The sequence below is a fragment of the Lissotriton helveticus genome, chromosome 10 (assembly GCF_964261635.1).
Source record: "Lissotriton helveticus chromosome 10, aLisHel1.1, whole genome shotgun sequence".
In the NCBI taxonomy this organism is placed as follows: Eukaryota; Metazoa; Chordata; class Amphibia; order Caudata; family Salamandridae; genus Lissotriton; species Lissotriton helveticus.
Genome location: NC_136071.1, coordinates 1,011,834,243 through 1,011,858,930, shown reverse-complemented (window position 1 = coordinate 1,011,858,930; position 24,688 = coordinate 1,011,834,243). Strand labels below are relative to the sequence as shown.

Below are 24,688 nucleotides of genomic sequence, written 5' to 3'. Positions count from 1 at the left end.
ATATGAAGCTGCTGTACAGACCAGACCTTGACATGAAGTTTGCAGGTTAAATGTTCATCCCAATCTCTCCTCCTTGAGTTTGGCAGCATGGCTCCTGAACTTATACGTTATGGACATTTAAATCCACCACAAGACTTCATGAACTTTCACAAGGAGGCTAAGCGCCCATCAAAGCATTCAGCTTGTTCTTTTAAATGGAAGAGAGTCTGTATCTGGTGTTCTGACAAGGACTTTTAAAAAAAATCTATTTATTGGTTTCAAACAGGTCATGTACGGTAGACATCCAGACAATACATTGCATAATTTGCACGCACAATTTCAAAGAAACCCAACAACCCGTCCCACCCCCCAACCCTCTCCCAACCATAATCCGTAAGAGAGCCACTTCTGCTCAAAAACATAACTGCACATGGTCTGCATGCCGAAGAACTGAACAATAAAAGAAAGGCAGGCCCCAAATGAAAGTGTCTTAACGTCCGCCTGCCAGGTGGAAACCAGTTACAGAACACTGCCCCATACAGGGGCAATCCAAGGATGATAGAGAAAAGAACCCATATCTTGACTTGTGACATTCAAAGTACATCAGGGTTGGACAGCAAATAGGACGTAACAGGTGCCCAGAAATCCTATGGGGGGGAGGAGGACTCAGGCAGCTCCTCCTCGTACACCTTCAACTGACCCTTACAGTAAACTAGGTCCCGGAGCCACTGTTTGATAGTGGGCACTGACCTAGATCCCCAGTGCTGCGCCACTGCTCGTTTTGCAAATAAAGTGGTGATCGCCACAATGCTTCTACTAGCTGGTTTCAGCTGTTTTACATATCCCAGCAGGCACAATTCAGGCGTACAACTCACCGGTTCCAACACCATATCTGACAGGATGCGAGTCACCAAAGTCCAATACGCAAACACACCATTGCATACCCAGGCAACATGGTAAAAATCTGCATCTGCAGCCCCACACCTCATGCATTTCGCCGATTCTCGCAGACCACATTTATAAACCTGCATGGGAGAATAATCGACCTGATGCAGGTACTTGAAGTGAATAATTCTAAGGTTACAGTTGGCTGTGAGCCGGCCTGTAAATTGGCAGCACACCGTCCAGATATCCGGAGTAATGGGGTGTCCTATCGCGGTCTGCCAGCGCAGACATGAGGAGCATTCTTCCTGATCATGTTCCAGCAGCGATGAATTGTATAACTTCATTATTAATCCCTTGCGGTCTTCGCCTGATAATAAGGCCTGTAGTGCACAAAGCACAGTCGGCTCCGCCGGATAGTCAGGATACACTGCACGAACAGCCTGGCGTACTCGGACATACATGAAATTAAACATTAATTCGCGCTCCACACCACCCTGCGCCTCGCGCAGCGTCTTAAAGCGGCCTTCTTTATATAAATCACCCACCCTAGTATTGCCCGCAGCGGCCAGCAGCTTCAGGGCAGGAGGTTTACGGGCCGCTGTTATCTCGGGGTGAGACGCCAGAGACAGTGATGGATTATACAAGTAGAGCAGTTGAGCTCTGGCTGCCAGCGCACACCAGGCCCAAGACGTGCATAATGGAGGGTATATCTCAAGTCGCGGTCCACCCAAACCTCCCGACAGGACCATTGCCTGCAGCCGGACAGGCAGCACTGCATCTGCCTCTATAGCCACATTTGGCTGAAGGCGCTTCGGGTAATGCCAGTAATGCACGAAATGAGCCTGCACACATAAATAATATAATCTTAAATCTGGAGCTTCAAATCCCCCCCCTATCAAACGGCTGCACCAAGAGGTCCCAGCGGCATCGAGGCTGTTTCCCTCCCCACACAAACATCAGAAAAGCTCATTGTAGGGTGTGAAACAAAACCATGTTCAGGCGAATGGGTATGTTGACAAAATAGTATAACAGCTTAGGCAAAAAGACCATTTTTATGATCGCTATTCTATCTGCCAAAGAGCGGGGAAGATGAGACCACCGCTCAGACTGCTCAGTTATGCGGGTAGCTGTACGCCCATAGTTCTCATTAAGCACCACTGCGGGATCCCGATGCACCCACACTCACAGGTACTTCACGGGATCAGAAGTCCAGGACAGCTGGAATTCAAGGTCAACCTCCTTAGTGTATTTCGTGAGTGGAAAAACCATTGATTTGGACCAGTTAATTCCGAGTCCCGAGACTCTCTCAAACTGGACATATTCCCTGAGCAGTGGAGACAGAAACACTGATGGCTCGTGAACGTAAAGCAGCATATCATCCGCATATAAGGAGACGATCAGAGGGCGCTGTCGAAATCTCAACGTGGCAGCGGAATGCTTCTGGCGCAGTTTACATGCCAGCGGCTCCAGCACTAATGAAAAAAGCATGAGGGACAGGGGGCAACCTTGCGGGTGCCACGCGCAGTTGGGAATAGAGACAACACCTTGCCATTCACACCCACCCTAGCAACTGGGCCATTGTAAAATACCCGTAGCCACTGTGTAAAAAAAGGGGGGGAATCACATCCTACTCAGTACAGTAAGCATGTAGGACCAATGGACAGAATCGAAAGCTTTTGCTGCGTCTAGCAGCACAGCTACCGCTTGGAAGTCAGGCTCGAAGTAGTGCAGTGTTGGAAACAGTGTTCGTAAATTGTGCGTCGTGGAACGTTCCGTCACAAAGCCTGACTGGTCCGGGAGGACCAACAGGGGAATCAAAGGCTGGAGTCGTGTAGTGATCATCTTGGCGAGGATTTTCGTATCTATATTAATTATTGATAGTGGTCGGTACGACACACATTGATTAGGGGGTTTATCAGGTTTAAGTAAGGTGACGAGAAGGGCCTCCCGAAGAGAGGGCGGCAGTACTCCGGTCTCATATGCCTCAGCGTAAACTGCCAATAGTCGTGGGGCCAACGCTGCCGCATATGCTTTATAAAACTCACTCAGTAGGCCATCTGGCCCAGCCGCCTTGCAGGTAGGTAGAGACATGACGACCTCTCTTACATCTTCTTCACCAAAAGACTGCATCAAATACTCCCGATGTCCATTGGACAACCAACCCAGCGCCACATCGTCAAGGTAGTCATGCGTCTCCTCATCAGGAGGAGACTCCCTAGCTGCATAGAGATCAGTATAAAACTTTAGCACGATATCTCAAAGATCCTCAGCTGAGTGACGGGGCTCACCACTATTATCTAGCAGTTCAGTGATAACCTCCTGACGACGCGCTTCCGCAATTTTTTGGGGCAAGAGATCGGCTGGGTCTCCCACCCTTGCCGTAGTATCGAGCTACTTTGCGCCTCGAGCAATGTAGCAGCTCCTGATCAACCGCTTCATTGTCGTCGGAGACCAGATCACGCATTTCCGCCAGCGCAGACGCTGAGGGGTCCAAGACGAACAAACGTTCCAATTGCGGGATGTCTGCAGCAAGCCTCCTAATTCTACGCTGAATGTCCCTTAAGACCCCCGATTGAGCGCCAATGCAGGCCCCCCGGATGGTGAACTTGAAGGCGTCCCAAAGGACTCCAGCACTCTCTACGGTATCCTCGTTCTACAGAAAATAATTTCTGATCGCCGTCTCTATGGTCTGCTTAAAGACAGGATCCTTCAACTCCGAAGGCTGAAGCCTCCAGGCAAAAGCTGGCAAACGGCACTATGGAATCGGCATCTCCAGTAGCACCGGAGAATGATCCGACAAGGAGCGGGCTGCATGCGACACCCCCGTTGTCCAATTACAAACCACCTCCGATACCAGCCAAAGATCAATTCAGGACCAAGACCCGTGTGCCGCCGATGCAAACGTGCTTTCCAGTGCCGCGGGATGGCGAAGACGCCATATATCATGCAAATGACCTACGTCTAAAAGTCCTAATAGCGTGTCAGTAGCCCGTTTGGGCCTAACCTCTGCAGCTCCGTGTCTATCAATATTGGCATCCAACCCCAGATCAACCATTTACGATCGCTATTCTTCCACAATCATCCGTCTCCGTACGTAGCACCGTGAAGGGGACCCCCTTTTTCACCAAAATCAGCACTCCCCTAGCGTAGGACGAATATGATGAAGATACCCTCACGCTCGCCCAGCGCACACCTATCTTTTTGGCCGATTCTATCGTCAGATGGGTTTCCTGCAGCATGGCCACATGCACCCCCATTCGCTCAAGGCTCGCAAACACCAACCAAATTCTTTGGGCGTGTTAAGACCACGTAATTTCCAGGTAACAAACTTTAGAGCATTACACATGGCAAAGTAAAGATAAGAGCGGAAACATGGCAGTAGGTCTCATATCATCAGTTAACATGCAGTGACGCAATCCGTACGGTCTGAGTTCATGGCTGGAAGAGAACCAAAAACATTTCACAAACCCCAACTTGCATTTCCCCATCCCTCCACCCACTTCAGCACCCCATGCCAAAGCCATACCATTACCCAACACACCCAAAACAACCCCCACATCCCCCACCCACTTCAGCTTCCCCAACTCGCCAAAGCCAGCCCGAGGAAACATCCTCCACCCTCCAACAAGATTGGAAAAAAAACCATAGTCAGTTGGGGTACACCCAAGCCGGGGGTGCAGAGTGCTACTAGCCTCCCTTGAGATAGGAGGTGGCCGAGCAAGTGAATAAACTATGCCAGGATAACACTAGGTAGCACATATCTCACATCATAACGTCCGTCAGTACCCCCTCAAACAACCCCGCCACACCTCGCCACTTTAGAATACAGGTAGGACCATAATATAAAGCAGCCTATTTCAGCCAGCTGGCCTAACAGGGTTAACCACAGCAGACTCAACACAACTGGTCACATATTATACAATACTAGTCACCATCCCAGGGCGATGAGTCAATGTGAAGGTCAGCATGTCGGGTAGAACACACAAGGCAATCAAACCCATGAACGACCCCCTTGAGGCAAACAGAATTAAAAATAATCTATCGCGCTGGAGTTCCGACGTCCACAAATATCTTCAGCACTTCTCTGTTCCTCGTCCTCTGGTGCAACGCGGTTTTCTCGTCTCCTCCGTTTTAATTGATTTGCATGTTCAAGAGCAGCTTTTGGATTTGAGAAGATCTTACAGTCTCCATCAGGACCAATGCGAAGTCCCAAAAATATCTTTAATGAGATTTTCTATGAAGGTCTCCATCCTGCCCACATTTGTGGATTCTGGCAATTCGGTAAGGCGAACATTATTGCGCCTTGACCGCGCTTCTAAATCCTCATTTTTAGCTTGGATGAGGGAGAGCACCTTTTCCATATTAAGTGTTTTTGCAGTGACATCATTTAGGCCATACCCGCTGTGGAAACCCTTCGCTCCACTTCCCCCATACGAGCATTTTGTTTCTCCAGCTGAGATGACATGTGGTCAAGACGATGAGTTACCGCTTCCATTGTGCCTTCGATTGACTGAAGACTCCTCTGCATTGCTAGTAATGTGGATTCTAGAGTGGGAGGTTGATCATGTGGTGCATCAGCCTCTGAATCCGACGCTGCCTTCTGCGCGCCTTTTGAAGACTTGCGCGCCTCAAATGTAAGACGCGGCTGTGTCTTGTCTGTGCGTCCCATGATTATAACCAGGTCCCACCACCTGCGTTGTCGCCCACAGGAGATCACAGTGCCTGTATACTGTTGGGGGCGGGGGAGGGGTACAATAAAGTCCTAAGGGGCCTGCAGCGAACAGCAACTCAGGTCAGACCCTCAGGCCTCTGACAGGCCCCACAGCAGCAATGCCAGGTTGTCCCCGGCCGCAGCACCCCAAAGGCGGTCCTTTCTTCCAATACAGCTCACAATAATGGAATCCCTATAGGCACTTTATACAGCGCAATTGCCAGTGTACAGTTCCATTGAGGCACGTCCAATTTAGGCCCCATCTCAGCAGATGATAGCAGAGCCACTATCAAATTGCACCCAGTGGTATAGGAATCTCCTCTCCAATGCAAAATCCCACTGCAGCTCGTCGGATCTCCTCAGGCCTCCCCCGCTGATCTGCCCTCACAATTTACCCGCCGCGCACCAACCAGCAGCCCGCCACAGCTCGCAGGCCACAACCCCCTCCCAGGCCGACACCCGCCTCCGCAGTTGCAGCCTGAGCCGAGCCGCGACCCACTCACCGCGGCCGCCGCCGATGGGCGCCAGCAAGTGCAGACGATGTCCAAGTTGGGGCCACAGGGAGATCAGGTCCAGCTGGATGCGCCGCTGACAGACCGCGGGCACCTGCTCCATCAAGGCTCAGCAGCGGCAGACGAGGCACAGCAGATACATCTCCGAACGTGCTCCGTTCGGCCACCGTTCAGCTGCTAGGCAGGAGCGAAGTCCGTAGTCACTGTTTCAGTGGCGAGGTGGGCTGGGATCCCCTCGCTGTACTTTAGTTCTCGGCTGGCAATACTTAGTTGCGTAGCAGCCGCCATTTTCTCCTGTAGGTCGTCCGATGAAGTCAGGCTGCCATTCGCTCACCTAGCAAGGCTTGATGGCGCAAACCTTCGTGAAATCATGCACAAGGTGTGCACTACTTCCAACAGGCACAAAAGGGACCTAGATTGAGCAAATATGAGGTGGATAATTAACGGATGGTTGCTCGGCCGGGCAGAGCCTCACTAGGGTGCGGCCATCTTGCCATGCACCCTCTAGCGCCCCTCTGACAAGGACTTTGAATCCACGACTTGCAAAGAAGCTGCTGTTCTTCCATACTTGCTTTATCTGGCCAAATCCGGCTTACAATTCTCTTCTATTAAAGTCCATTTGGTGGCGATTACTGCCTATAGAAAATGTCCTTCTTACACCTTTTTTTTCAAAGTCCCTATTATTGAAGACCTCCTAGAGGGTCTGGAGAAAGGTTTCCTTCCAAAACGCCATCTCTCCCCTCCTTGGGAATTGATATAGTACTCTCACATCTCATGCAATCTCCTTTTGATCCCATCATAAAGCCCCATTACAACACCTTTCTTGGAAGGCTGCTTTCCTAGTAGCTATAACGTCAGCACATAGGGTTAGTGAGATTCAGACTTTTGCTCTCATGGACCTATGTATTTGTGTTGTTCTCTAGACGTAAAGTTATGAGGACCTATCCAAAATTCTTACCCAAAGTTGTTTAGGACTTTCACATTAACCAGTCCATTACTTTGCCTAATTTCTTTCAGCACCTTTCCACTCCAGCAGAAATAACTCTCCATATTGCGGATGTTGGGCAAGTCTTCATATTTTATCTAGTCAAAACAAGACACATGCAAGTCTAATCAACTGTTTGTAAACTGTGGCCATTTTCATACAGGTTTAGCCACGTCTAAACAAACTATATCCAGGTGGCTAGTATCTTGCATCTTGTTATGCTACCAGAAAGCGAATAAAGTTCTGTCCGGTAAACCTGAAGCTCATTCCACTAGAGGGAAAGTGGCTACAGCTGCTTTAATGAGGAATATTCCCATTGCTGTCATATGTAAAGCAGCTACATGGAGATCAGTTCACACTTTTACCAAACACTATTGTTTGGACTCAGATGCGAGTACAGAAGCTCAAGTAGGACAGGCTACTCTGAGAAATCTATTCGCTTAATTTTCAGATTATCAGTGGAGATCCCCTCTGGAGAGAAGGAATAGTGTCTTACCTGTAATCCTACTTATCTCTCCGGTGAATCTTCATTGAAATCATAAGCAACTCTCCCTCTTCCCTGTTGAAAGTAGCAGGGAAGATTAATAGACAATCAGCTTCCCAAACTAATAATACCACTGGGTCAGTAAAAAAGAACAGAGCTAACTGCAACCAAATGGGCATTGTGGGATAATGGTAGGCTATGTACCGTTAAAGGCACAGACTCGTTCATGTCTGCACATTTGCATCCTATAAGTCTATGTTGTCCTCTTCCTTCTTCATCATTTTACTTTAAAAAAAAAAAAGGTGTCTGAATGAGTTTTGTAAGGACAAATAATGCATTCCAGCAAATATTTCCTGTTTTGTTTAATTATACTTTAACCCTTTTTTAAATGCAAATTGAAGCAATTGGCCAACATAGCCTCATTTACATGCTGCAGGACATTTAATACCTTGAGTATTTATCCAGAACTTACTGAAGAAAGACTAACATCTACACTTAAGAAGATATATTGTAAAGAAGTGCTCCGAGATTCCCTCACATATGGGCGGCATATTCAGTGCTTATGCTTTCAATGGAAATTCCCCTAAGAGAGAACTAGGATTACAGGTAAGAAACCATTCCTTATTCAGGACTGCATGGATTTATTCTGAGGAGAGTCTGACTCTCTCCCAGGGTTGCATGTAAAACACCTCTGTTTCTTGCACTCTTTCATATCCTCTTCTAAGCATCACTTTTGCCATAGACTGGTGACCGATACACTTTGGGGACATCGCCAGTGATGCAGAAGCGTGCACTCAACTGATGAGCAAAAAACAAAAACATGGTGCCACTCACTGTGGGCTGCAAAAAACACAGTTGATGGACAGAATGTAGAACAATGTCATACATTCACCCCAGTACAGAGATCTGGGCCTAAATCCATCGTTTTTTTGCACTCCACACCACCCTGGGTTAGACACTGGCTATATGTAAATCATCTCTGACCCTGTGCCTCATGGGAACAGTCCAGTCCGAACTACCAAGCCATGTCTTTCCCAGACCGGAATCAAGCATCCAAGGACCGGTTTCTGGCTATCAGCCTTCATCAGCCTGGATAGCTTGACTCCAGTGGTGTGGAGAGCCTGGGACTCACGTCTGAGCATACCCAGCCCACTCGGGTTGAAAATTGCAAAAAACACAGTTGATGGACAGAATGTAGAACAATGTCATACATTCACCCCAGTACAGAGATCTGGGCCTAAATCCATCGTTTTTTTGCACTCCACACCACCCTGGGTTAGACACTGGCTATATGTAAATCAGCTCTGACCCTGTGCCTCATGGGAACAGTCCAGTCCGAACTACCAAGCCATGGGGACATCGCCAGTGATGCAGAAGCGTGCACTCAACTGAGGAGCAAAAAACAAAAACATGGTGCCACTCACTGTGGGCTGGCAGATGTTGAATACACTGGTAGAAGTTCATCCACAGTCAGGGAAAGATTGTACTGCTTTCTGTGCAGAGGATTCTATTCACAATCCATTTTGTTAACCAAGGTTGAATGGAAAAAGCCAGAAATAAGCATTTTCTGAATGTAGAACCACAATGGTAAGTCACAAAATCGGATGAAATTACTAGCTTAAAATATTACATCAGTATGGTTGAATTACGCCATTTGTAGGTTTTAAGGCAGGGACTCTGGTAGTTTCTGGGTTGCAGTTATGTTTCCTCAGTTGGAAACCATGTGTTTCACCACACCACACCATATTTAATGTTCATGTGGAGATAGACTTTTCTCAACGTGGGAAAATAGTTATGCATAAGACCAGAAGAAAAATAGGTTACATATGTATAAACACTTTAATGTCATTTATGATTGCAGAATTTTGTACCTGATGGACAGTCTGCAAGAGTTAATGTTATACATTGGTATACTTCTTGAAGTTTGACTTTTTGGCTATCTATTTCGATTACTTGAAACAGTCGGAGCTTTACTCCAAAAGTAGGGGTAATCTCCCGGCAACATTCTTTTCAATTTTTAAGTCTTTTTTGACAATTTGTTTGTAGACCGCATATTTTTTAAAACAAACATTTCTGTATAAAGCATTCAAAACCACTTGATTACGTTTTAATTTCCATTGGTTGCATTGACAACTTAGATACTTGGATTCCAGAAGGACTATTTTAAATCTCCAATAATGACCAAAGTAACCTGTATTTTTAATATTTCTGTTAGATTTAACCTTTAGTTTCTAAAACTGAGCTTCACTCTGATGTTGGATATAGCTGCTTGTCCAACAATTAGCTATGTTGTTACTTGGGAAAAAAGCAGCTGAAGTTAAATTATTCAAATGGCTGGTTGTTTCAAAAATCAAATTAAGTGCAAAACACTCTCAATCATTAGTAATATAACTGCTTTAAATTTTCAGACAGTGGGAGTAGCTCACCATTGCCCAAGTATGCCTCATCTCCCAAACCAAACAACAGCTACATGTTCAAACGAGAACCCCCAGAGGGATGTGAACGGGTGAAGGTCTTTGAGGAAATATCGTAAGTAATGCTTTTTATGTCAGCTGGTGTCTGCAAAGCAGTAAGCTTCTTAACTAATCGAGTACTAACATTTGCAGATGGATTGACTCATCCAGCTGAGCGAGTTTTAGCCGTAATAGTTCTGTTTCAGTAGCTTGTTAGTCCGCTTTTTTGGTGTGCAATTGTATGAAAAATAACCTACAAATAGCATGTTTGTTGTTTTTGCTAACCTGTTTCAGCAAGAAAGATGAAAACCCAACCAGTGTTAGAAGACGTGCTGATGCATTTTTTCAATATTTAAAAATGGCAGTTGTGCCATTTGCCTCTGTTGAATAAACTTGTTCTTCTGATTGTATGGCAAGACACAAGGCTCTTGTTATGCTACTCAGTCTTTACTGCAACCTACAAAGCATAAACTGCAACACACTACGCTCCCATAACCTTTTAGGTCATTAGTTCACTGTACGACAAATCCCATCTTTCAACTAACAGTCAAATAAAACCATACTTCTGACCGCAGATTTCTCACTTTTTGAATATTTCCTAGATGTCACGCAGTGTCTGGAAACTTCGTAGCAGTACGCCTGCCCGCCAATAGTGGCTTTGTGTGGCTCTATTCGATGTCGATATGCTCCGGAAGTGATGCGCAGGACCATTAATAAACACCACCCATGCTCACTGATGCACTTTCCTTCCTCTCCAGGACATCCGGCGTGGATCCGGAGCTACTCCTTGTCTCTGTGACAATCCTCTTAAAGTTCATCACTAAAATACGATACCAGTGTGCAAGGGACATGTCGCCCCAAAATTACAGGGTCCAAACCTTACCACAAGCGAATGTGTGTGACAGATCCCCATGACATATCATTGATGCTTGGGGTTTGAACACGAATCCAAGGCCTACAGTGGCTGCGCCCAGATGAACACTAAGGTCACCTTGAGGCGATGATTTACATTGCCAAACACTGAAAGGCACCATGTTGTGACCAGTAAAGATGAAGTCCTCATTCCCTCTTCCCACTGCAGATCTTTGTCACGTTTGCAGTCAGCAAGTAAGTAAAAAAAACAACAAAAAAAACACAATGTTTAAGCTTGCCTTGGCCACTTTTGAACTGTCTTTCGATCTCGCTGCCGAGCGCTATTTTCTTTGGAGCCAATTCTGACTCTTGTTCCCGAATCAACCCATATTTCCTGGTCCATCTGCAACAACTCAGCAGATAGAGGATGTTTGTGAACTCCTGCTGCATTTCTTTGGCACCCTACTGGCTCCCTCTGGCATCCCTTCAAACCCCAAGGAACCTTGAGGCCAAGGAACCTTGAGGCCTTGGATCTGGTTGCTCCACTTGGTGCGGCCAAATTGGGGGGCCGAGCAAAGAGATCTGCTCTCTGGTTTAGTGCTGATATGCGGGTGGCAAAAGCAGCGTGCAAAAGGGCTGAAAGGCAATGGAGAGTAGCATATTCCGCCTCCGCTAAAGCAGAGTATACTAACCGTAGGCGTAGTTACCATAAATTACTACGGAAGGGCAAATCGGCGTACTTCTGCACTAGGATTGAAGGAGCTGAGCAGTCCACCAAAGAACTCTTTTCAATCTATAAGTCCATCACCATAGGCAAGTCTGCTGTATGCCCCTCGAAACTCTGCACGGTGGAGGGCTGTGACCGTGTTGCAGAGTTTTTCACTAACAAGGTCACTCACCTCTACAATTCCTTCCCTCGGCAGGCAACAAACGCTCCCATATGGGGGAAGGGTGTCAAAAAGACGGGAGTACGACAGCTTACCTCCTTCCTCACCCCGCCCACAGAAGAGCTAATCCGCATCTGCGGGTCAATTAAATCTGGCTCTCCAAGAGACCCGACGACCCCTAGTCGGCTTAAGGGCAGCTTGCAGGTGCTTGAGCCTTATGTTCGCAATCTACTCGATTCCTCTTTCTTGTCCCAGAGTGTCCCCAAGGCTTGGAAGCGGGCAGTTGTACTCCCCCTGCAAAAAAAGGCCAATGTGAATTTCGAGAAATTCGACAATCTCCGCCCCATTTCCCTTCTGCCTTACATGGCCAAAATAGCGGAGAAAATTGCTAATACGCAACTGATGCAGTTCGTGGAGGAGGCATCGCTACTCCACGACTCACAATTTGGCTTCCGTCCCCGTCACTCAACGGAATCTGCACTTCTGGCGGCGGTGGAGGCACTCCGACAGGGCGTGGATGAGGGCCAGACTATGGCTCTGATCCTACTCGACTTAAGTGCAGCATTCGACACTGTAGCACATACCATCTTGCTACAGTGTCTGAGTGAAGGAGGGGTCACAGGTGCTGCGCTTGGTTGGATTAAGTCCTTCCTGTCTGATAGGTGCTTCCAAGTCAGGATGGGAGAATGCTATTCGAGGGAGATCGAGTTGGGCCAGGGCGTACCTCAGGGTTCGTCCCTGAGCCCGACTTTATTCAATATCTACGTCTCCCCGTTAGCAGCCATCGCGGAGGGCCACGGTATCCACCTGGTGTCCTACGCCGACGACACGCAGTTGGTCGTCTCCCTATCTCGTTCCCCCGGCCTTGCGGCGGACATCTTCAGGAACTGCATGCAAGATCTTGCAGCCTGGATGTCCGCACACTGTTTAAAACTGAACGGCAGCAAGACCGAGGTGATCGTGGTGGGGGGCGGGCCTTCTGCGTGGTCGCCTGCGTGGTGGCCATCCTGCCTAGGTGAGGCCCCCACTCCCAGCCTGGAGGCCAAGAATCTTGGCATGTGGCTTGATAAGGACCTTGCCTTTGGCCCGCAGGTTGGCCGGGTGACGGGGGTGTGTTTCGGTGTCTTGAGAACTCTGAGGAAGGTTCTAGATCTGCTTCCCATCTCGGCTCGTAGGACGCTGGTGCACGCCCTGGTCACCTCGCGCCTAGACTATGGTAACCTGCTTTATCTGGGGGCTTCAGGCAAGGTCATGGGGCGCCTTCAGGTGCTCCAAAATGCCGCAGCACGGCTCGTGCTAAGACTCCCGAGAAGGTCTCCCTCTAAACCCGCTCTCCAAGCTCTCCATTGGCTTCCGATGGAGAAGAGAGTTGAGTTTAAGGCCCTCTCAACGTGCCATCGCATTCTGAGCGGCAAAGCCCCTGTGCCACTTCAGAGTCTGGTGTCCCACTATGAGCCTACCCGCAATTTACGGTCCTCTCAGACGGGACTACTTGTGGTGCCCAGAGTTAGGAAGGCACGGATGGGGGGGAGATCTTTCAGATACCTTGCTCCCAAGTGCTGGAATGTCTTGCCCCCAGACCTCCGTCTTGAGCCATCAGAGGCCCTGTTTAGGAAAAAATTAAAAACTTACCTTTTTAGCAGGTAGCTCCTCGGGGAGGGGGGGATGGCAACTGCTCACTTACCATAGCGCGGGGACACGCCTTCTGGCGTCACCAGGCGCTTTAAAAATGTCCAGATAAATAAAATCCAACTGGAATCCTGAAGCCGGGTCCACCCTTTTTAAAAAAAAAATATATTTTTATTGGTTTTATTAACAAAGAAATCAACATTCGGCAAAATCACATATGACAGAAAATAAATGGCATTAGTATATGGCAGTTCATTAGGGATACAATACAATCATAAAATATGACCTGGGAACAGGATAAAGAAATCAGGGAGACAAGGATTCATCATCCTGGGGGATTGTAGGAGCAACACAGATATCCCCTCTAAATGCGTTCCACTTAGCCCAAACTCGGGACCACTTTTGGGGGGCACCCTCTTGCCATGTAGACAGTTTTCTCCCTAAACATACACCAATCAATATTTCGCTTCCACGCCACCCCAGTACAGGGCAACAGCCCACCCCACAATTGAGCGATGTCTCTCTTGGCCACAGCTGCACCCAGCGTGACCCACAGTTTCTCCACCCCTATAAAGTCTGTGGGCTCCCATACATTGAGGAGGCATCTCTTAGCTTCGGGGCGAACAGACTTATGCAGGTCCTCACTCATAACTGTGTGTATCCCTCTCCAGTATACCTGAATTTGATCACATTCCCAAATTACGTCCATTAGGGTGGCAATCTGGCCACACCCCCTCCTACAGTTTGCGCCGTCTCCAAGCCCCATACGGACCAACTGCGGTCCGGTGATATAGACCCTGTGCAGGAGTTTCAACTGCACTAGACGAAGACGCGCAGAGATCGCCACCTCCCAAGGGAAGGCAACCGCTTCCCCCCACTCCTCGTCATCAAGCAAGAGGCCAGCTCCCTCCCACAGCCCACGTACTCTAGTTAGGGGATCTGGTGCGTTGTTAATGATCTTGTTGTAGGTAAGCGAGATTGCCCTCTGTGGTAGAAGCCCATCCAGCAACCTATCTTCCAAGGGGGAGAAGTCGGGGAGGCGGGGATCTTTATCAAGGGCAGTGGTCAGTGCATGTCTTATCTGCAGATATCAGAAAAACACAGAGCCCGCGGTCTCATGTTGTTGTTGCAACTGTTCAAAACTGAGCATCTCACCCCTCACCCACAGATCGCCCACCCTGGAAATACCTATGAGATCCAATTTGTCTAAACCCTTACAGGAGTGAAGACTACCTAGTTGGTCGGAATCTCACAAGGGGGTCGCAAGCGTCACTCTACGGTCCCACCCTAAACTTTTGTTGACTGCGTGCCATACTTGAACCGAATGGGAGGTGGGTCCAGTCAGACGGAGTTTCTTGGGATTAGCATAGAGGGCTCTGTTATACGTCCCGCCCGGCAGCAGCCACCTGTCCATGGCATTACCCTTATCTCCCGGAGCCCTATACGTACCTTGATTGATGGCGGCCAGATGGGCCGCCCAATAATATTTTTTAATGTCAGGGATGCCAATTCCGCCGTCAAACCAGTTGAGGATGAGTTTGTGGAGTTCTATTCTAGGCCTCCCATCCCATAGCAGCTGCCTCTGTAGGTCCTCGACCTCTTTAAAATATCTAGCTGGGACAGGGACGGGATAGTTCTGCAGGGCATAGATGAAGCGGGCAGGGTCATCATTTTAAATAGAGCGGCTCTGCTGAGCATCGAGATAGGGAGCGCTCTCCTGCTGGCAACATTCTGTTGCAGGCGTTGAAGAGGCGGTAGCAGATTTCTCTCATAACGGTGCCCAGGGTCAGCGGTAACAAAATCCCCAAGTGTCGGAAACCGTCGGATACCACCTGTTTTTCAACAATCACTCGGGAGAGAAGGAGTCTCCCCAGCCAAAGTATACAGGAAGGATTTCTTCCAATTGATCAAGTAGCCTGAGAATCTGCCAAAGGACGTGAAGATGTCCAAGACACATCTGAGGGACTTCCTGGGTGGGCTAGGTAAATGTGGATATCGTCCGCATAGAGTGAGATGCGGTCTTCCCACTCCACAGACCACGTATGGACAAGTCGCACCGAATCCATGCACCCAGAGGTTCCAAGGACAGAGAGAAGAGCAGGGGAGATAATGGGCACCCCTGTCTAGTCCGCCGGGTCCACCCTTGGCATCAGCTGGAACCTTCAAACCAGTGCAGACTTAGGTCTTGGCACCACACCCTGCACTGGATTTCTGTGCATAGATGCTGATGTCAATGCTAGAGGAGGAAACACAATCGATTATACTTACAGACTCTGAGATGAATTCGTCTCTACCTCGACCAAGTCTGTTCCCCAAATCCTGTGGGCAGGAGCCTTTGGGCAACCGATTAGACTCTGGCACGTTACGTTTGCTTCTAAGTTCTCCCCAACCTCATTGTACAGTTTCAGACAGTGACAAATAGGATGATGCAGATGACCTAGTACTCCACTATGTTGATGCTAGCTGGTACGTGGAACTGCAAGATGCCAATGTTTTGGACACTTTTCCTCATTACAGTTTGGTCTCACCCACTGGGCCTGCCACTGCAGAAAATTCCATCTTTGCTATGGAGAAACATTCTGCCTGCAGTGGAAGTCTGATATCTTTACGCCTTCCTGCAACTACCTTTCCTACCCAGAGTTTTGAAGACTCCGAAATGACCGGACCCATGTCATCCTAATGGCACTGGTTTGGGTAAGGAGAGTCTTGTAACCCTAACTCCGGGGCATGAGCATTTGTCCTCCGATTAGACTGCTGCTTCAGGAGGTACTTCTGCCGTAACAGCAAGGCAGTGTCCTGCGTCCAGGCATGCACATTTTAATCTCTATGCTTGGAGATTGAGCTGCAACAGATGGCTACATTCGACCTCCCTCCTTAATTTGTTGATGAGACTTTGACAGCCAGGTATCCCTTCATGAAATCAGTATATGCCTGGCATTGGACAGGTTTGTGGCTTGGTACGGTACTCGGCAGATTAACCCATTTCACGGCAAGGTATCCGAAGTATTGCTTTTAGTATTGTCCCTAGCACAGCAACGGCTTGATTTGGGCACATTTAAAGGTTACTTCTGCTCTTTCAGCTGATTTGAGGTTGCCAGATCAGCCCTCCTTATTTAAATCACTTGTGATGCGTTTTGGAAAGGTTCCCATTTGTTCCCACCTACACCGTTCATCATGCTCTAGTGGATTCTGCATTTAGTCCACACATTCCAAATTTGTCCCCCAATTGAATCACTGCTCAAATGACCATTGTGGCTTCTCACTCCCAAGACAGTCTTTCTTAATGCTATAACATTTTTGCGGCTTGTGAGTGAGCTACAAAACCTCTCTAACAACCCCGTGTGTATGACAATCTTTCCATACAAGCTGGTGTTTAGGAATTGAGTGGTCCTGCCTTTTTTCATGTTGGGCAAGATATCACTTTCTCTGCAATCTTCACTCCATCTCACTCCTCGGAAGATGAAGAGGCATTCATCAGCTAGATCCTAAAAGAGCCCCCAGCTTTTACATTGATCGTTCCAAGGATAATTGTGTGAACAATCAGCTTTATTGGATTTGCTTGTGCAAAGAAGGACAAGGCAGTGCAGAAAAGGACCATCTGGACCACTAGCTAAGAGGCATACCCCAGAAGGTTTGCAGGCTCATTTAACCAGAGCCAAAGCTGTTAGTACTGCCTTGTAAAGAAGTGGGGCTATTCTGGACATCTGTCAGGGTGCTACCTGGGCATAACTTCAGATGTTCACAAAGCACTACTCTATACAGAATGGCAGGTCTGTAGAGAAGGGAGGGCACTTTTCCGTGTTGCCCTGCAGGACTTTTTGGTCTGAGCCAGTTCACCACCTGGTGCACACTGCTTTGGTATATATTTCAGAAGGATAGGAATCTGCTGTTAGTAGCTTCTTTCAAATGAACAATTTACCATTGGTAATGGTCTTTCTAGTGGTAATTGCGGATTCCTCACCAACCCTCTCATCATTTCTGTTTTGTGAACTGGACTTTTTCCATTTAATAAGGTCCCAAGTCTAGAGATCTGCAAACTGGTCAAAGCCAAGCAACTGATGTCCGAGCTCATGGGTGGCGTTTACATGTGGCCCGCACAACACTTCCGCAGTGGAACGACATCAGCGAAGAACAGCACAATGCCACCAATTGGCGTGCAGGTATACTGCTGAAATGTTTCTGGATCCATCCTGACTCCTGGGGAATACTCCGAAGGTGAGGAATCTGTGGTTAGATAGAGTATCCACGAGAAAGAATGTTTTCAAAGTTAAGTAACATAATGTATTTTAAACTCAATCTCTTTCTTTGCTGCTTCACCCACAGATATGTCCTTGCCTTTACTCTGCTCTTAATTTGTTAAGCAGGATTGTCCCTTTATTTTGCAAGTGGTAAGTGAATAGAGTTATTTATTGTGTGATATAATTGTTGGAATAACTTTGGCGCCGGTCAATGAGTCTTCGCGAAATTCTCCAAGAAAATGGCCTGCTCCGCTCCATCCCTGAAAGTTTGGGGGTGATTCGTGAAGCGAGGGCCGAGAAAAAAGGGGGGTCCCAAAACGTGTTTTCTCCATGCAATTTTCCATAGGGACCTTTAAGATGGGCTACAGCCCAAACTGCTGAATGGAATTACACCAAATTTGGGGAATGTTTTTATTTAGAATGGGAGGCCCAGAGGGGGTCCACTTTTCTGACCAGGCCTTGGTCGAAATCCTCTGTAATGAGATAACCAGACAAGAGGCACACCCTTGTCGTACTTCATGGCCAAGACCTGGAAAGAACTCACTCTCCGCATCAGATGAACCCCCACACTGAAAGCATTCAGGAAAAGCCATAACACCTGCCTTTTCGAATGACGAAAGCTGCACAAATCCCCCCCAAATCCTCACAGGTTAATAGTGAGGTCTATACATCTCTAATTTATTAATTTATACGCCACGTGTTTGAGTGTTATGAACAGGGCCGTGTGGCCCCCCCTCCCAATATTTAAAAGCCCCGGGGAGGTGTAAATTAATCGAGACTGAATACGTTGGTACAGCCCACTGAGCTTACGCTATCAGGAAAACACAACAACACTACATGGCCCAGATTTCCATTGTAGTGATTTCTTAGTTCCAGGTCTAGTTGTGGTGTCGGCACACACACACTCCCTCATGGCTGGTACACACCCACACCACACCCATCCAGCGCTTCCGTCACTACACACGTGACCCTATCTATAAAAAAGACGGAGCTCACAATGGCCCCACAGTCCCGCCGACTCCTCGTGTCCTTCTGGAGACTGCATTGCTTTTACACATGGGGAGATGCGAAGTTGCATGTGGAAATGCAATCTTGTTTGGATTTTGAAAGTGAGAACAGATTTCTCTGCTGTGTCTTTCAAAGTTCAAACTAAGTTTGCTATGGGAGGGCGGGAGCTCTTAAGACTCCCCCCCCCCCTCATAGTAAACAGCAGTGTCCCGGGGGTAGGCACCCCGGGACACTGCAGGAACCGGCTCTTGGCGTGGCGGTCTCCAGGGCTCTCGAGGGCACCAGGCGGAGAGCCACCGAGCCCCTGTCACATAATACAGAAATCCTGGGGTTTGAGGTCCACACACTTAATTTTGTAGGGGGGGGGGGTTGGGGCGTGGACGAGCAAGTGGCACAAGGGGGTTGTAAATGTGGTACACAGTGTTTTGTTTTAGTTTGCTTTCCTTTGTCTTGTAGAGGATCCAGGGTAAATATAACGGTTTTTGTATAGCCAGTACCTTTCAACACTATCCTCAAATGGCTTTCTGCCTATTACCATAGTAACAGTTCATGGAACACTTGCGTGAGCACAGAGGTTAGAAGTTTACCACAATATGTTGCTAATTGAAATAGTTACTGTTCTGGAGATTTATATTTTTTCATAGGAACAGTTAGTCGTAGAAGAAGTCAGTGGAAAAGTTTTGTAAGCGATGCCTTCCTGTTCGGAGAGTATTAGGGTAACGTGCTGCAAGTGGGACTTTACGAAGCTTAATGTTCATTGGCTGTGAAGTATTAAAAGTAAAAGGTTTAGCAGTCATTCCTTCCTCCTCTGCGGAACAACATGGACATTTATTTGGCTAAAGTGTTCCGAGCACAAGTTTGCTCCTGGGTGGGAACGGTTCACTGTTGTCAGTGATTTTGTGACGCAGTTCCAAAGGAGTATGGGAAAAGAAAGTAGTAGAGGGCAGGTTAGGCGCACAAACCACGCATCCTACCGCCGAACCAGTGCCCCCCCACCACCACTCTCTGCACCTGGACCCCTGTCAGCACCGAAGACACCACCCGCATGATGAACACCATCCACTCCGGCTCCCCCACTGACTCCTGCCCACACCACATCTTCAACAAAGCCAACACCATCATCGCACCCCAACTCCGGACCATCATCAACAGCTCCTTCGCATCCGCCACCTTCCCGGAGAGCTGGAAACATGCCGAGCTGAGCGCCCTCCTCAAGGAACGCACCGCGGACCCCACGGACCTGAAGAACTTCCGCCCCATCTCGCTCCTCCCCTTTCCAGCTATAGTCATCGAGAAGACCGTCAACAGACAACTCTCCGCCTTCCTCGAGACCAACGGATCCCTTGACCCCTCACAGTCCGGCTTCCGAGCAAACCACAGCACCGAGACCGCCCTCATCGCAGCCACCGACGACATCAGGTCCCTGCTCGACAACAGGGAAACGGCTGCCCTCATCCTCCTGGACCTCTCAGCTGCCTTCGACACCGTCTGCCACCGCACCCTAGTACAGCGCCTCAGCAACACCGGAATCCAAGGAGCGGCCCTGGAGTGGATCACATCATGCCTCGCCGGAAGAACCCAGAGAGTCTGCCTCCCCCCGTTCCATTCCACGGGCACCAAAGTCATCTGCGGCGTCCCGCAAGGATCCTCACTCAGCCCCACCCTCTTCAATGTCTACATGAGCCCTCTCGCAGCCATCGCCCGACAACACAACCTCAACATCATCTCCTACGCCACCCAGCTGATCCTCTCCCTCACCAACGACCCCGCCACCGCCAAAGCCAACCTCCAGGAAGGAATGAGGGAAGTCGCAGAATTGATGAAGATCAGCCGTCTGAAACTGAACTCAGACAAGACGGAAGTCCTCATCCTCGGACCATCTCCCTCCACCTGGGACGACTCCTGGTGGCCCCCTGCCCTGGGCAGCACACCCAAACCAACGGACCACGCACGCAATCTGGGCTTCATCCTTGACTCCTCCCTCACGATGACCAAGCAAGTGAACGCCGTCTCATCATCCTGCTTCAACACCCTGCACATGCTCCGAAAGATCTTCCGATTGATCCCCACCGAAACCAGAAAGATGGTCACCCAGGCCCTCGTCACCAGCCGCCTGGACTACGGGAACACCATCTACACTGGAACCACAGCCAAACTCCAGAAAAGACTCCAGCGCATTCAGAACGCCTCAGCACGACTCATCCTGGACATCCCTCGCCGCAGCCACATCTCCAGCCACCTGAAAGACCTGCACTGGCTCCCCGTCAACAAGAGGATCACGTTCAGACTCCTCACCCACGCACACAAGGCTCTCCACACCGCGGGCCCGAAGTACCTCAACAGCCGCCTCACGTTCTACACACCCACCCGCCAGCTCCGATCCGCCAGCCTCGCCCTCGCCACCGTCCCACGATTTCGGAAATCCACCGTCGGAGGAAGATCCTTCTCCTACCTGGCAGCCAAGACATGGAACTCCCTCCCCTCTCACCTACGGCTGACCCTGGATCATCTCTCCTTCAGGAAACAACTCAAGACCTGGCTGTTCGAGCAGTAGCAACCCCGCCCTCCTCAGCGCCTTGAGACCCTTGCGGGTGAGTAGCACGCTTTACAAATCCTGTGATTGATTGATTGATTGAACACTATTAACTCTGTGCAGTGCTCATCAGGTGGTGGAGAGGGATTATGAGGGAAAAAAATGTTTTTATATGTTTCAAGGGCCATTTATATAATTACCGTGTGGTATATAAATCACGGCGGAAAAATGACAGTGTCTTGCGCTGTTTTTTTAATCAAGTTTGCGGGTGACATACTTCTTAGGAGTACTATTTACTTATAATGTGGTGTTTACTTTTCTGATGGGGAGGTGTGGTTGCGCAGCAAAAAATTCAGTCTAGGTTTGAAACAGTTTTTATTAAGCAAATACAAATAAACTTTCTTCCGAAACTGTCGCTGTATATATGAAAGGGGTGACAATTAAAAATGGAATTTCATAAAATATCAGTTAAGCGTGGCTATATCCTTCTTTTTTCTGCTACAGTTTGTAAAAGTGTTGCCCCACATTATTGATGATGTAAGAGGGCATCAGTTACTTTTAGATAAAGTAGAATAGAAGTGCTACAACAAACACTCCTGCACTACATTATCTGAGAACAAGAGAACAAGTAAAAAACTGTTAAATACAAGTGACTTCATATTACATAGAAATGTATGCATTATTATTTTTCAAATTTGTATTCTGTTCAATTCAGGAACGTCCTGTCGTAGTGCTTAGAGGTTGCAGACTGTTCCGCTAACAAATCACATACTCTCTAAAGAATATATAGGATGGTACTCTTATAATATAAAGTACAGGTTCTATATATTCTTTAGGGAGAAGGTGAATAGGAACCTCAAATAAGAATAGAAATTAGAAAATAACATTCAGAAATGTAGGGTTTATTAAATATTTAAAGTAACAAAGTATGCTTGATAGCTATATTTTTTTGAAAAGCAGTTTCGTAAAATGTTTCTTGAAAAAAATGTGTGATCAAGTACTTTTTAATATTTGAAAGTTTTATATTACAGATGGCGCTGAAAAATCTCCCATTCCTCTTCTGTAGCAATAGGATAATCTATTATAATATAACGATTGATACCATTAATACAGTAAAAAGAAAAGGCAAATAAAGTTATCTATTTAAAAGAACATCCATAATGAAATACTTTTGAGTGGTAATTATTTACTGAACTTCTTTTCTCCGGGAGGTGAGAAAGTTTGATCTTCGTGGCGACGGGTCATAAACTCCTCTGAGATCATGACGGTGAGAATTATAATATGTATATATTCTCACAGCACATGATCACAAGGGGGAAACAGACTGAAAACTGGAAGCCGGTAACTTTGCTTACATATCGTTACTTTTTGTGACGACGGATCATGAACTCCACGGAGATCACCATAACTGTTAATGTTATAATATACATATTAACAATATATGATCTCTAGGGGAAAACACAATAACAACTGGAAGACTTGGGGTCACCTCCGGAACCAGCAGCCGTGGTCAAGAGCTTAGGCATACAGGTGGATGGCAAGTTGTCTATGCAGAAGCAAGTTACGTCGGTCGTGGGGACCTGTGTCGGCCTCCTTCGACAACTTAGGAAAGTTTCACCTTTGTTGTCCTTCTCCACTCTGAGGCGAGCAGTTTCCGCCACGATCCTGGCTAGGCTAGACTATGGCAATTCGCCATACATAGGGCTGCCGCAAAAACGTCTGAAGAAGATGCAGGTCGTCACGCTGCTAGGCTCATTTTTAAAAAGCCTAGGAATACCCATGCATCCCCCCTTATGCAAGAACTGCACTGGCTGCCGGTTAAGCAAAGGGTGATGTTTAAAGGGCTGTGCATTGTTCACAAAGCCCTTCACGGTAAGGCGCCAACCTACATGAAATCTCGCCTAATCCCCTATAGGCCAACTAGAGTGCTTCGATCCGCTGATGCCACCCTCCTCACTCAACCACGCTGTAGACTGGCCACAGTGGGTGGTCGTGCTTTCTCCTACCTACTGCCAGCAGCCTGGAATAAACTGCCAATGGAATTGCGGAAGGAGACTAACTTGTTGTCCTTCCGAAAAAAATTAAAAAGTGTTGTTCCAGCAAGCATGGGGTGGCTTGTAAATTTTATGAACAGTTGCCCTCCACGCCACTTGATGTCTTCGATTCTGACAAAGCGCTTAGAGACCCCTGGGTTATAATGCGCTATATAAATCAAATAAATAAATAAAATAAATAAATAAAGATGGTGACGTTGATTGTAAATGTTTAGGGTTTGCGTCGACGGGTCACCAACACGTCTCAAGCGAATCACAGTGTCAATATTATAATATAAAAAGTCACAATATATAAGGTGAAAGGAGCCAGAAAAGGAGCAATGTTTGTTGTAATCTATCTGTTTCTAAAAACAAGCTGCTGACGTTACAGAGAAAAAGCGAAAAACATGCAATAACATTTTTTTCTAAATATAAATGTTTAAATATTGACAAATAGCCACAAATTATAACTAAGTACTATGCCTATGCCAATTGAAACAACTTACAACTCCGGAATATGTTTGACGCAAAAAGAGAATCCGATCGTAGAAAACTGAACCTGCAACACAGATTGGCGACTCAGAAATAACTTGCGAAAACAAAACTAATTGCACAGTAGGTGTGGTTTATATAGTTTTTGGTTGTTTAGTAGTCTACGGAAGGAAGATGTGGCTCCGCCTATTTAGATGGCACGTTTTGCAGTTTACACGTGCTCACGTTTTAACTGTTTTGCTTCTGCACGTGTTGGGAAAAGTTACAAACTGTGAAGCTGTAAAGGTTTCGATTTCGATAGTAACACGTATAAGGTATTATTATGTTCGAGGCATATGAGCTGCAGTTCGTACACTTTGCATTAGATCGCCACCTGGTGTTGGGCTCGGATGATTGCAGTTTGTTGTCTTCTTGGAGAAGTCTTTGTAGTCACGATATAGGTGACTCCTCCCTTGGACAATACTGCGCATGGGCATCTGCTCCATCCTTAGATTGTTTTTTTCCGCCACTGGGTTCGGATGAAAGTTTCTCCGCTCTGGCTAGAAAGACTTTTCCAGCAACTTCGAAGCGCAAAAACTTCCTACAACTAATATCGACATCGAATATAATACTTTCGACGCCATCAGCTCCATTCCGGTTCATCGACGCGGGCCGTTGGGCCTATCGACGCCATGCGGCCTACACCTCATGGACAGAACTCCGTTCAAAAGATGCCCGGTATGTCGAGCAAAATTTCCACATAGCGATCATCACGAGGTCTGCAACCTATGTCTGTCGCCAGATCACGACGAGTCAACCTGCACCGCTTGTGCATCCTTCCGATCAAAGAAGACCATCCGGTATCAGCGGGCCCGTCGACAAGAGATAAGGAGATCTGCCCCAGCACCGGAGAATATCTTCAATGACGAGGTTCCGCTCGTTCCAGAAGAAGATTCGCCTGATCATATCAGAGGCAGAAGACTCAGATGACTCGATTCCATCTCGTCAACCTGTGAGTACTCCTGCCC

At 47.7% G+C, this 24,688-nt stretch overlaps 1 protein-coding gene across 4 annotated transcripts in view; it reads left to right on the top strand.

Moving 5' to 3' along the window:
- GLCCI1 (glucocorticoid induced 1) overlaps window positions 1-24,688 on the top strand; it is a 467,188-nt gene that overhangs the window by 288,233 nt on the left and 154,267 nt on the right. For 3 of the 4 annotated variants that reach the window (XM_078663695.1, XM_078663694.1, XM_078663693.1), the window contains one exon: window positions 9,965-10,085. The exons of the other annotated variant lie outside the window; for it this stretch is intronic. In XM_078663695.1, coding sequence (XP_078519821.1) covers window positions 9,965-10,085 — 121 coding nt within the window. The remainder of the gene's footprint in view (window positions 1-9,964; window positions 10,086-24,688) is intronic. 4 annotated transcript variants of the gene reach the window in all.